We start from the raw sequence: 13,399 nt of genomic DNA on the forward strand, positions 1-13,399 counted from the left end.
AACTGTATTATCCTGTATACAGGAATATTCCAATAGCTACGAGGCATGTAAATGTTTGGAATTGTTTGGAATAAGGGCTTAACCAGAACATGGACCTTAGTCAGAAATATACAGTACCGTTCAAATGTTTGGAGTCGTTTTTAATATTTTCTAAAATAAATCTTTTCTGCTCACCAATGCTGCATTTATTTGATCAAAAGTACAATAAAAATAGTAATAATATCAAATATTATTACAATTTAAAATAACTTTTTTATTGTAATATATATATATATATATTAAAATGTAATTTTCAGCATCATTACTCTATTCTTCACTGTCACATGATCCTTCAGAAATCATTCTAATATGCTGATTTGATGCTAAAGAAACATTTCTTATTATTATCAGTGCTGAAAACAGTTGTGCTGCTTGATATGTTTGTGGAAACCGTGATATTTTTTTTTCTGGATTCTTTGATGGACAACAAAAAACAGCATTTACTTGAAATATAATTTTTTTGTAACATTAGGTTTTTACTGTCATTTTTGATCAATTGAATGCATCCTTACTGAATTAAAGTATTAATTTTTTTTTTTTTTTTTATCTTATTAAAACGTTTTTTTTTTTTGTTGTTCAATGGTAGACTCTTAAACTTTTGCATTTGGTCCCCTCAATTTTGAATATTTGGTTGATTTAAAAAAAAAAAACAAAGCATAAATACACACGTTGACACCAATAATAATGTTTTGAGTATCTCTTCATTATTCTCAAAAAATTCATACATTGTGCGTATATTTGTTCAGGTGAATGGCATTCCTCTCAGAGGAGAGAATCACAAAGAGGTTGTTGACATACTGAAAGAACTTCCTCTATCTGTGACCATGGTCTGCTGTAGACCCGCCCCTATAATGACTGACAGCCAAACTGACCAACCACAGCCAGAGGATGTGGCCACAGATTCCATAGTTCAGGTACATTAAATCTTTCATTAAATGTCAAATCCTTTTTAGATTTAATATGTAAGATTACATTTACATGCGTAAAGGATAATGCACAATCACTTCAACATTATTGCAAAACAGTGTGGTTGTGGTCTTTTCTTTCCACCAAAAAAACTAAATTAAAGTAGTATGAAATTAAATTAAAATTAAGTTTTAATAATGTTTTTAATTACCTGTTTTCATATTATCATACATGGACCATATGAAGTATTTAGGTACTTACAGACTCTTAGTAGTTTCCCTTACAGAAAAAACACATGAATTTCACATGTTATCACATGTTTTCCACATGTGCCCACATGTGACCACATGTGACCACATATGCCCACATGTGACCACATATGAACAACATGTCATCACATGTGAACAATGTTTCACCACATGTGAACAACATGTCACCACATGCAGTAATGTTCGACCACATGTGAACAACATGTCACCACATGCAGTAATGTTCGACCACATGTGAACAACATGTCACCACATGTGAACTTAATGGAACACGTGGCACATGTGGAAAACATGTTATAGGTAATAATGTGGAGCTCATGTGAAATATATTTGCACGTTGTAATAGGTTTTAACATGTGAATTATGTTACCACGTCACAAATACTGTACATTTTTAGCTTCAATAGCCTTTTTCACACAAAATGCATAGAACATAAAGCTTATAATGCATGTGTATATACTAACACTTATATACACGTATAGTTTTTAATGAGTTTTTGCAATACTTTTATTTCAACACTGTTTACCATTTCTAAAGCTATATTGTAAATATATTTTACATAATCAACAGTATATTATATTTGATATAATCAATAGGCTACTGCAAGCACGTTTTCAAATAAAATAAAGTGGATATTAAACTTTTCATTTTAAGTGCTGCATGATTTTGACGTGGTTTAATCAATGCCGTGCGCGTGAACTTTCGAGTATTTCAAACACTGGAGCGGCCGGCGCGCAGAGTTGCCATGGAAACGGCGCGGGACCACTGCTACTGGTAAGCAACAAAACTCCCTCTCTCGATGTTGTTTAAACTTTTCACGGCTTTTTCCAGGTGAGATTAGTCTCTAAAATCACACGAATAATACTCACAACTGTTTTTGACATTTCTCTTACTTGTAATTGACACGATTCTGTTAAAAATTTACATGGTGTAGTGTCTTCGGAAAAAGTCCGTTAGGATCTCAACCGTTTTCTGAAGAGGTAGCAGCTAGCTAGGCTAACGTAATGTTAACTCGGTTGAACTTTTATTTATTAAAGTTTGGGCTTTTAATCACCTCTTATGTGTAGATGAGAGGTTTTGTAAAGGTTTTACTTGGAAGTGAGCTAATTTATTTAACACAAACGTAAACATAACGTATCGGTGATGTTACTTTCAGGAGCAAGAAAATTGGCTGAAACTAACGTTAGCTCAATGGTAACGTTAAACACATTTTGATTAAAAAATGTTCTGTGATTTCAGTAGTAACAAAATAACCCATAACAGAGAGAAAGCTCCACGACTTCAACATTTCTGGAGAAAGCTGCTGCCGGAGAAGTAACGTTAGGACACAGGTGAGCCGAGGAAGCTCATTAAATAACCTCATTTTATTTCTCAATTTGTTTTTTTAAATTGTTTATTTTAAGAAGGTTTTGACATCCAAACGAAGTTACACCGTATGAGCAAAATTAAATGAATAAGTAAACCCAAAAAAAAATTCTGTTATCCTAGTTAAGAAATTATATTCTGTATATTCTTTAAATTCTTTCTCTTTTCTGCATTTCACCTCTGCTGTAGCTTCTTTCCTTTCAATAAACCTGGCATTGCATTGTTGGCTCAGTGACAAATGGCTTGTTGTGTTCTTAGATCCTTCAGTGCTGATGCCCTTCAACGGAGCGGAGTGGAGCTGATCTTCATCTCTAAAGCACTATTGATGAACCATATGATTAGTAAGTAAAACGCCAAACATACACTAATGTCAAACATACACTAATTGTCTTGGTACAAATGTTTATGTCTCTTTCTCTTATGTTCACCAAAAAACATTAAAAACAATAATATTGTGAAATAATATAAATAAATAAAAACTGTTTTCTATGTGAATATATTGTAAAATGCAATTACTTCCTATGATCAAAGCTGAATTTTCAGCATCACAGCTTCACATCATCCTTCATAAATTATTCTAATATGACGATTTGATGCTCAAAAAAACATTTATGATTATTATCAGTGTTGAAAACAGTTGTGCTGCTTCATATTTTTGTGTTTTTCAGGATTATTTGATGAATAGAAAGGTTAAAATAACAGCATTTATTTGAAACAGAAATCCTTACTCTCTCTTTTGATCAATTTAATGCATCCTTGCTGAGTAAAAATATGAATTTCTTCTTTTTTTTCTGTTCATTTTTAAATCTATCATTGACCCCAAATGTTTGAACATTAGTGTAAACTACCCTTCATATGTTTGTGGTCTATTTAACAATGAATCCTGGAGGGGAAAAAATGGTTTAAACTGTTACAATGGTTTACACAAACACATTAATCAGCACAACTGTTTTCAACATTGATAATAATCAGAAATGTTTTGGATGTTTACATGGTAAGAATGTATAGAATTCAAATATAAAAAACACTGACTCGTTAGGTCATGTTTACTCATTAAAGTCAGATGATTTCCTATTAATTCAATAGAATATGGTGACTTCAATTTACATGACGTCATGAGCAATCAAGTCATTTATATAGATCAGTGAGTAGTGCCCAGCATATCCAAGTCCACTAAAGGAGATTTCTCGCATTTTACCCCTAAACTCTGGAATATGAAGGTAAAAGAGTATCAAGACTCGAGCATGAACAATAAATACTTGTATGCTAAAATTTACACTCACAGCTCCAAAGTGAAAACCTCACCTAATATGCAATAACGTTGAAAAGATCACGGTTTCTGTCCTGACGAAAATGTTCTATTTTTTATTTTATTTTTTGCTTTGCAGAACAAGTCTGTGACTGACTTAATGAACCCAGTTGCTTTGGATCATGCTCAAAGATGTAAGGGCTACAAAAAGTTAACCAGAACTCTTATGGACTCCATCTTCTCTTTCGAAGAGATGGCAGCATGAACGGAAAAAAAGGGGTTGTTGGTGAAAAAAGAGCCTTGACCTACAAAAGGTGCAGCTAATAATTGGTAAGCATGTCTGAATATCTTTTATCAATAGTTATTATATATGACAAGCGCTGAGCGCGTCCGTCAGCGCCAGCCATAGCGCGGAAAGCACAGTTTGAATCTGGCAGTTATGTCACTTCATGTCAAACTTGTTTTCAAATTTTAATGTAATCAATCTCATTTCTTACAGACCATGTCAAAAAGAGGCACCCAGGCATCGGAGGCACTGAGATCAAGGTCTGCATGGCACAAAAGTTAAAAGATCTGAGGAGACGAGCAGAAAGGTAATATTCAGACGATCCAACATCCAAGTGTGATCCCCATGTGGTCTGTTCACATTTGCGAAACCGACATGCGCGAGGACTGATGACTCAGTTTATTCCTCAGTCTACATTGTGATCTAATCACAAACTGTCAATAGTTTTTTTTATAAATGAGACGCACCACTCGTCTTATACAGTTGTTTAAGCAAGATGTATTTCCATAGCATATTTACGTAAAACGTTTAATGACATAATAACATTACAAATGAATAATAATTAATTATTAAGCCCCATAAAAATGCTTTTCAGAAACCTACGGGGTGACGTCACGGACACTACGTCCATATTTTTTTTTACAGTCTATGGTTTGCACTGCCCTAATCTTTGATCTTTTTCTATCCCAAAACAGGATGCCTGCTGCAGGAGACACAAAGGACTGAGACAACACACTTTCACAAACGCACACCACACACACACACATGCGCGTATACCTGCGTTTTTTGCGGCTTTTTATGTATAATTTTAATTTGGTTTTGCTTTGTTTGTTTTAAACATTCAATTTGTATTGCATATTTTGAAATGAAATAAAAAGTGAAAAAATTTTTTTTTTGAATTATTTGTTTTAATGTTGGGAAACATTAGGCTATAGAGCCTACACAAGAACATGGTAGGCCTACCGTTTTCTGTGGTATATTGCTTAATGATTTTTACATGGATTTCACATGAAGTTACAGGTTTACATGGTGTGTAGCTTTAACATGGATTGTTGATGGGTTTCAAATGTCATTCTATGGGTTTCACATGAGATATTTTACATTTCACATGATATCTCATGGGTTTCACATGTGATTAAATGTTTCACATGGGAATTTTACGTTTCACATGTAAGCTCATGGATTTCACATGGGAATTTTGGGTTTCACATGCAATCCCATGGGTTTCACATGTAATCACATGGGTTTCACATGCAATCACATGGGTTTCACATGCAATCCCATGGGTTTCACATGTAATCACATGGGTTTCACATGCAATCCCATGGGTTTCACATGTAATCACATGGGTTTCACATGTAATCACATGGGTTTCACATGGGTTTCACATCCCATGGGTTTCACATGTAATCACATGGGTTTCACATGCAATCCCATGGGTTTCACATGTAATCACATGGGTTTCACATGCAATCCCATGGGTTTCACATGGGAATATACATGGGTTTCACATGAAAATGTTCCAAAACCACACGTTTCCCATGTGCAAATTACCTTTAACATGTGCAAAGCACATGTGTTCCACATATTTCACATGTTAAATTTCACATGTGCAAAATCACATGTCCACGTTGTCACATGGGATCACATGTGTTTTTGCACATGTGAAACTCATGTGGTTTTTCTGTAAGGGTTGTCCTAAATATATATATATATATATATATATATATATATATATATACTGTCTATACATTTTTTTTTATATAATGATTATTCAAATTGTTGTTAATCAAATCACAAACAAATTTATTGAATCAAAATTCATTGAATTGTGAATCGAATTGATCTTAACCCAAATCTGTTCTTTTATATTGATAAAGTTATTGTCTTCCACGAGCCGGGGTAGTTCAGTCAGACTTTCCTTTGTTGGGATTATATCAGATTACACGTTATAATCTCTGTACATCTCAAATCGCTCTCAGAGGATAGACTTTCATGCCCAAATGCATGAGACAGTTTAGCTATCAATAAAAGGTGTGGATTTTTGCATCCACCCAGTTACATGAATACTATTATGTTTTATGCTTCTGAACAATTATTAGGGACTTAATGAGAAACAAAGGTTGTGTTCACCTTGTTTGTGTAGGTGCAGGATGATTTTGAGGATTTCCTGGTCTCTGGCAAATCAGAGGACAGCCTGAAAGATCATGTGACTGAAGAGCCCACCGGAACGCCGTTAGCTATGTGGGAAACGGAGATTCAGGACATTGAACTAGAGAAAGGGGAGAGTGGGCTGGGCTTCAGCATTCTGGATTACCAGGTGAGAAAGTTGGAGGACCTTCCAAAATTCCAATTTCACAAGTCAAACATAAAGCAGTAACTCATGAGTTTGATATTGAATTGTGAGTCTTTTTTACTGATTCATTGAAAGAACTGGCTCATGAAAGGCATCTGTTTGTGAATCAGATATTAAGTATATTTTAAAAATGCACTTGCAGATAATATAATATTAATGAAATAAAAGGCCACTTAAGTGCATTTAAAGAGAGCACACTTTCATGACTCTCAACACACTTAAGTAGGCCTACACTTTTGAAATGTGTGCTTTGTAATAATGTCAAATTAAACATTTTACTTTAAAAAATAATTTAATAATGTGCTTTAATTAAGTGACGTGTTGACTATCATACTAAAGCGCATGTTAACCCTTGTGTTATGTTGCGGGTCAATTTGACCCGTTTCGATTTTCAAGTTGTTGGAAATACTGGTTAACCTTTGTTTTTTTTCTTGATATTTTGTGACTTTTTCTCATTTATCATGATGAACATGCATGCAAAGTTTCAACATGCTGATGTGTTTTGACATATACAAACAAAATTACTGTTACGTTCGTGATGTTCGCGGGTCAATTTGACCCTCATAGACAGCCATTCAAAAGCAACTGTACAGACACAAAATAAAAACATTTATTTTCTGTATGTCAGGGCACTTCAACTCCAGTTCTAACGTGGCAAGTGCATCTAAAAGTGCTCTAACCCTAACCAAACACACTTGAAAAAGATAAAATTACAGTGTTCAGAATTATTTGCAAATTACAGATGAAAATCTTTGTCAGACACAGATAGTAAAATAAGCTCTCATTTCAATATTCAAAATATCTAAAATACCTAGCTTTTAACCAAAACTTTTAAGTAGGATTTTCAAAGGCAGATTCACAGAGCCAAAAAATAAATAAAAAAACATTTATTTGATGAATGTTTTTGTTATGTTTGGTTTCTCACTTCCCAGTGAGTGAATAATGAAACTAGGAAAATAGGTCTTAGGAAACTAGGGAAAGTTAACTTAGGAAAATGAAAAATTTTCATTATACAGCAATTTTTTTTTGTTCAGTTAAGATGTTCAAAGCATAAAATGTAAAAAAAAAAAAAAAAAAATATGCAAAAAAATCAGTATACTGTTTATTTTCCAATTTTGTCAAAACAAAACTGTTTTAAAGGAGCTGTATGTAAGATTGTGGCCAAAACCGGTACTGCAATCACTTTCAAATTACTGTAGAGCGGTGTATCCCCTCCCCCTCCCCCCTGACTCGAGGTTGCCAGATCGGCTGCATTTTTTTATCCGACACGTGTGTAGCTGCAGCTGTGGTAACTAGAGCAGAGCTGGCAACCCGGATGGCGCAACACTACTGACTTCGTGAATGGTCGATAGGTGGAGGGTGGAGCATCAGACCAAAACACAACATGACAACATCAACATCAGTTGAGGGCTGCAACTTCACTTTTTAAATGACAATATCCTGGCCGGACTACTGTTGTCAGTGATATAAGTATTTGAAATGAACATGATTTCTTAATGTCTAGTGACATATCAGGGTCATTTTATGATTAATTCAAATAAATTTCTTACATACAGCTCCTTTAAAAAATGTTTTAAAAACATTTTCATAAATCATATTTTCAGATATAATGTTTTTGTAATGTTTGACAAATGCTGATATTAAAAGTTTACAGTTTGTATCTAAATCTTTGTTGTTTTTCATAGTGTGATTTTTGAGGAATTGTATTGAATCCAATTAGGGTCAATTTGACCCGGTCCATAAGGGGAGTACACAGAAATCGAACAGAACACAAGGGTTAAGCACTTGATTATAATTTCAACTGTAGTGTGTTAAGCGATTACATTTAAGGTTAATATATTTTACTAAATTGCAACTTTACAAATATATTTAAATACATGCCATGCAAGTTTCAATAGAAATGATATTAAAGTATATTTTAGTTTACCATAAATGCTTGTCAGTACATTCGGCAGGGCTGCATGTTAACCTTTTTTGCACATAGCTCTGGTACTATAGAGGTTGAAAGTTTTGTAGCACAAGAATAAAACTTTGAGTAAAAGTAAAGTAAAAACTACAATAAAATACAAAACAGTATTTAAGAATAAATCTAATAATAACAATTATCTTAATAATAAAAAAATATCATTATATTTTACAGAAAACCTTTATTTTTTTGGAAAACTGCAGGGTGACCTGTTAACATGCAGGGGGCTTTTAACTATGAATCATAAGAAAGTTCTAAGGTTTTATTATATATATTAAAATCTGTGACGGTAATTTCCAATTTTTTGTCAGGAAATCCTAAAAACTACTGTACAATTCTCTACACAGGAGAAAGGTGTATGCATCTGCATATGTTAACTTAAAATTTCTTTCTTGCCTATTTTTTATACCTAAAATAGGGTGTTGTGAGCATTAATGAGTACACGGCCCAAGATTAACCCTTACACACAAACAAGCAGACAACCAACTCTCACTTCACACAAACAAGCGGCTCTCTTTCACACACATGCAAAACTGTATCGCATGCGTGCTACTGTGGTGAATTTATTAATTAAATTATTAAAAACAATAGAAGTAATTATGAAATTATGTTTAAAGATTAAGTCTCACTTAGTGGGTCAAAAACACTCTGCTTCTCTGCTAATTGCATTTAATACAAATTCAAATTGTATAATTTTTATTTTATTTTATTGCAATTAACATGTCCAAAAACATTCAATTCAGTTCGCTCTTAAATATATTATTTTAAAGTGTAATATTTCCATAATAAGTACTCTATTTAAAAGGATGCTAAAATGTACTTCTTTTTCACAGGGGTTGTTTATTTTAAATATGAATATATTTAAATGTATAATATAAAATATGAATATTAAATTCGGACTACATTATTTATTTTTCCTTGACGCATCTATTTAGTAGAAAAATAGTTAACTCAAAAAGAAATATTGTCCTTACTCACCCTGTTGTTGTTCCGACTCAAATTTTCTTTGTTTAGCAGAATGTCCGACATGAACTGAAAGACAATGAAATTGAATAGGGAAGTATACTATAAAGACGTTATATACTAAAAAATGATTAAAAATAAATAAAAGCATTAAAAATGATTTATTTTAAAAACATTAAAGTATGCCAACAGACCTATGCACTTTATCTTCGTCTAGTATAACTGTATATATATGAGATAGGAATGACACGAGGGCCAGTAATTCATTATTCCTTTAAAGAACTATTAACAAAAGTGAATATCAAGAAAATCATGTGCTTCCAATATTTTTAAAAACAAAAACTGAAATATCAATTCCCATTCTAATTAAATGCATCATTGTGCAGGTCTAATATAATAATAATGTTAATGTTATACTCTCTGTGTATTCGTGTGTGTTCATATGTGTGCAGGACCCAATGGACTCCCTTAAGACGGTGATTGTGATTAGGTCGTTAGTTCCCGACGGTGTAGCCGAGCGAGACGGACGCTTGTTGCCGGGAGACCGTCTCATGTACGTCAACAATATCAACCTGGAGAGCGCCACTTTGGAGGAGGCGGTGCAGGCTCTGAAGGGAGCAAACATGGGTGATGTCCGCATCGGGGTGGCCAAACCACTGCCCGTAAGAAATACCAGACTCTACTTTCTAAAGCAGCTTTTTCCTCTGTACAATTTTCTGTTATTGAAACCTGTGGTTGCTGTAACGGGATTCCTTTGCAGGTTCTTTGAATATTTCATGAAACAGGTCTGCTGTGCTTTAAAGCCTCAGGAAATGAAATCTTCTTAGAGGAGTGTGCCTGTTTCTTTGTGAAGAGGTCTCAAGGGCTGTAGTTTATCTTAAACTCTTCAACTTTCCAAGGCTGTTATCTCGGCTCCATTATTCTGGGATTGTGTGCACATTTTGGCATCTTTCCTTTTTTTTCCTCTCCCGAGGCCTTGAGGTTCGGGGCATAAGTTTGGAGCGTGTATGGTGGGTTGTCAAGTGCACCGTGGGTCATCTGATCGAGTCTTTTTTTCTGTTGATTTAATCTCGTGAGAGGCCTTTAGACTGCATGAGTGCGTCGAAACCCTTTTGTTCTGCTCTCACAAGTGTGATTGGGTAACATCACCTCTTAATATGGTTCAAATGACTCACTTCCAAGAACTGCAATGAAACAGACAAAGCATTTCTTCGTCTTGCCTTTAGAAAAACAGTGTACAATCAAATCTGTGGCGTGATCATAAATATCGATGATGTTAAAATGTCTGATCAAACAATTCAGCTCGCTTACCAACCTTGCACTACTAACATGCAAAAAGACAGTGATTTCTAACCAAATCAAATCAAATTCAGTCTTTTATTCTGATCTTGGTCTGGGTGTTATGTGCCGTGCAAAAGAGTCTGCTATAACACTGGAGATAAATGCATGGCATCAGTATGCGGGGCTTTTCCAAAAATGATCGTAAATACGAAGAATAATATGAAAATACAAAGTAGAAATTTTTGTTAATGTTCATAAATTTTCACAAGCTCTAAAACAAACGTATAAAAGAATTGTCATAGTATTGTTTGCAATATATTATTTCAAGTCTTCTGAAACCATAGTATATCGAAAAGAGACACACACATAACATTTTTACATACACACACACACACACACACACATATACATTTACATTCTACCGTGTTCGAGATTTTGGGGTTGGTACGAATTTTATTTTTATTTATTTTTTGAAAGAAGTCCTTTATGCTCACCAAGGCTGCATTTATTTGATCAAAAATACAGTAACTGTTTTCTATTGTAACATATTGTAAAATGCTATTTATTCCTGTGATGAAAAGCTGAATTTTCAGCATCATTACTCCAGTCTTCAGTGTCACATGATCCTTCCGAAATCATTCTAATATGCTGATTTGCTGTTGTGCTGGTTCATATTTTTTCAAGTTTCTTTGATAAATAGAAAGTTCAAAAGAACAGCATTTATTTGAAAGCGAAATCTTTTGTAACATTATAAATGTGTTTACTGTCAGTTTTGATTAATTTAATGCATCCTTGCTGATTAAAAAATTTATAATTTCTTACCCCAAATGGTAGTATTTGTGTATATACATACATACATATCGGAATTATACAGTTACCATGATATACCAGATTCTGGTCATAACGCCCAACCTTAGTGTGGTATAAACATGATCATTGAGTGGATGGTCACATGTCTATAAAGGTGACACTTCCCTGTCTTTACAGACTGAGGATGAGGATGGCTCTTCCTCCTTTATCTTCTCGGCTCTAGTCCTGACGGAGGGCTGTGATGATGATGATGAGGAGGAAGTTGTGTTTCGCGCTGAGCCTGCAGTGGTCAGTGCTTATAAAACACAACAAAACCATTTTTTTCAAAGCATGTTATTAGTGCAACGTTCTTGTGGGAGCGATATGTCAGTGTTTATAGGACGCAGACACCTCTTTTTAGAAGAGTAACATTTAGTATTAACTTTTAGCAAGAGATGCACATGGCAGCATTGAAAACTCATTCAAATTCAAATTCAGAAAGAATATTGTCTATAAGTCCATGGGTGTCATCCCAAACTATTTGAACTATCATTCTCTGATGCTATTATAATTATGATCTACATAACAACCCTTCCAGATCGACTCCAGTGATTTAGACCTGTCTGACGAAAAGGCGTTTGAGCGTAATTTTCTTGACGAGGAGGACGAGCTGCTGCAGTCAATGATCGCTGAACATGGCAGTTTCTGCAGCACCGATCTGACCTATCAGATGACCAGACAGGCCTCCACACCTAAGGTATATAGATTCAGCAACCAATCAGATTCAAACATGCACTTTTCATGTACAATCAGATTAGATTTTGGGTTTACACTGAATAATCAAATACAAACTTTAAAGTATTTAGTAAACATGCCCAGCTAAGACACTTTGGTATTGTTTTATCAATAATTTGTATAATGCGGCTGTTTCAAAACTGCCTTTGTGAAAAAAGTACATATTAGCAGATTTTTAAAAAGACTAATTTAGAGTGTCATTTCTTTTGAAACTTGTGATAACACTTTATTTTAGTGTCACAAGTTACATGTAGTTACTATAATTTCTATTTAATTACTTTAAATTGTGCACTTACATACAACTAACCCTAATCCTAAACCTAACCCTATAGTAAGTACATGTAGTTAATTTTTATTACTCTAACAATTACACTGTAACACGGACACCTTAAAATAAGGTGTAACCCAACTTGTATGTCATGTAAATATATGAACTTTAAATGTAATATCAAAAACACACTGCAGTTTAAATTATTAAAGACAAACATCTATTAAAAGATTATTAAAACAGTTTTTTGAAATTATGTCAGGGTTCCCTTCGGTCTAGTTTATTCTTGGTTTTGTCACAGAGCCCTGAGGCTCCTGTATTATCTTGTCTTTGTCTTGTCTGTGTAATTTGTTTCATGTTCGGAGCGAGGTGTTCAGATTCCGGCTCTTATGTCTAGTTTGGTTTTCGGTTCCGTGTCGGGGTTCGGACACTCACGCTCCATGCCCTGTCTCTCGTGTGAGCGTATGTTTTGTGAGCACTTGGTTTATGTTTTTATTGGCCAAGCGCTCTTGTGTTGTTGTGTTCTGTGAAGCATGCGGCTTGTGTTTTCATCAGCCACGTGCTTTCATGTTATGTTTTGTCTTGTGCTGTGTAGCACATGGCTTGTGTTTTCATTGGCTGCGTGCTTTCATGTCGTCATGTTTTGTGTGAACGCATGGCTTATGAGAGTTCTCATTAGCTGCGTGTTCGTGTCTTGTTTTATTTGAGCACATGGCTTGTGATTGTGTTCACTGGCTATTTGCTTGTGTTTTTGTCATGTTTTGGTGTAAGCACATGGTTTATCATGTATGTTTTCTTGTGCCATGTGCTCTTCTGTCTATTGTCTTGACAATAGACATCTTGTTACCTGATTATAGAAGATAAACC

At 34.3% G+C, this 13,399-nt stretch overlaps 2 protein-coding genes across 13 annotated transcripts in view; one reads left to right on the forward strand and one right to left on the reverse strand.

Annotated features, from left to right (window-relative positions):
* The window catches only part of LOC130082291 (multiple PDZ domain protein), a 109,521-nt gene that overhangs the window by 41,970 nt on the left and 54,152 nt on the right, over window positions 1-13,399 (forward strand). For 9 of the 12 annotated variants that reach the window (XM_056247128.1, XM_056247131.1, XM_056247138.1 and 6 more), the window contains exons 15-19: window positions 786-953; window positions 6,261-6,434; window positions 9,852-10,061; window positions 11,668-11,778; window positions 12,068-12,226. In XM_056247128.1, the coding sequence (XP_056103103.1) occupies window positions 786-953; window positions 6,261-6,434; window positions 9,852-10,061; window positions 11,668-11,778; window positions 12,068-12,226 (822 nt within the window). The remainder of the gene's footprint in view (window positions 1-785; window positions 954-6,260; window positions 6,435-9,851; window positions 10,062-11,667; window positions 11,779-12,067; window positions 12,227-13,399) is intronic. The other 3 variants (XM_056247134.1, XM_056247136.1, XM_056247137.1) reach the window with 3 other exon arrangements.
* mrpl21 (mitochondrial ribosomal protein L21) overlaps window positions 1-13,399 on the reverse strand; it is a 167,422-nt gene that overhangs the window by 17,140 nt on the left and 136,883 nt on the right. The gene's annotated exons all lie outside the window — the stretch shown is intronic.

The sequence above is a fragment of the Rhinichthys klamathensis genome, unplaced genomic scaffold (assembly GCF_029890125.1).
Source record: "Rhinichthys klamathensis goyatoka isolate OS25496 unplaced genomic scaffold, OSU_Roscu_1.1 h1tg000042l_1, whole genome shotgun sequence".
Classification (NCBI taxonomy): Eukaryota; Metazoa; Chordata; class Actinopteri; order Cypriniformes; family Leuciscidae; genus Rhinichthys; species Rhinichthys klamathensis.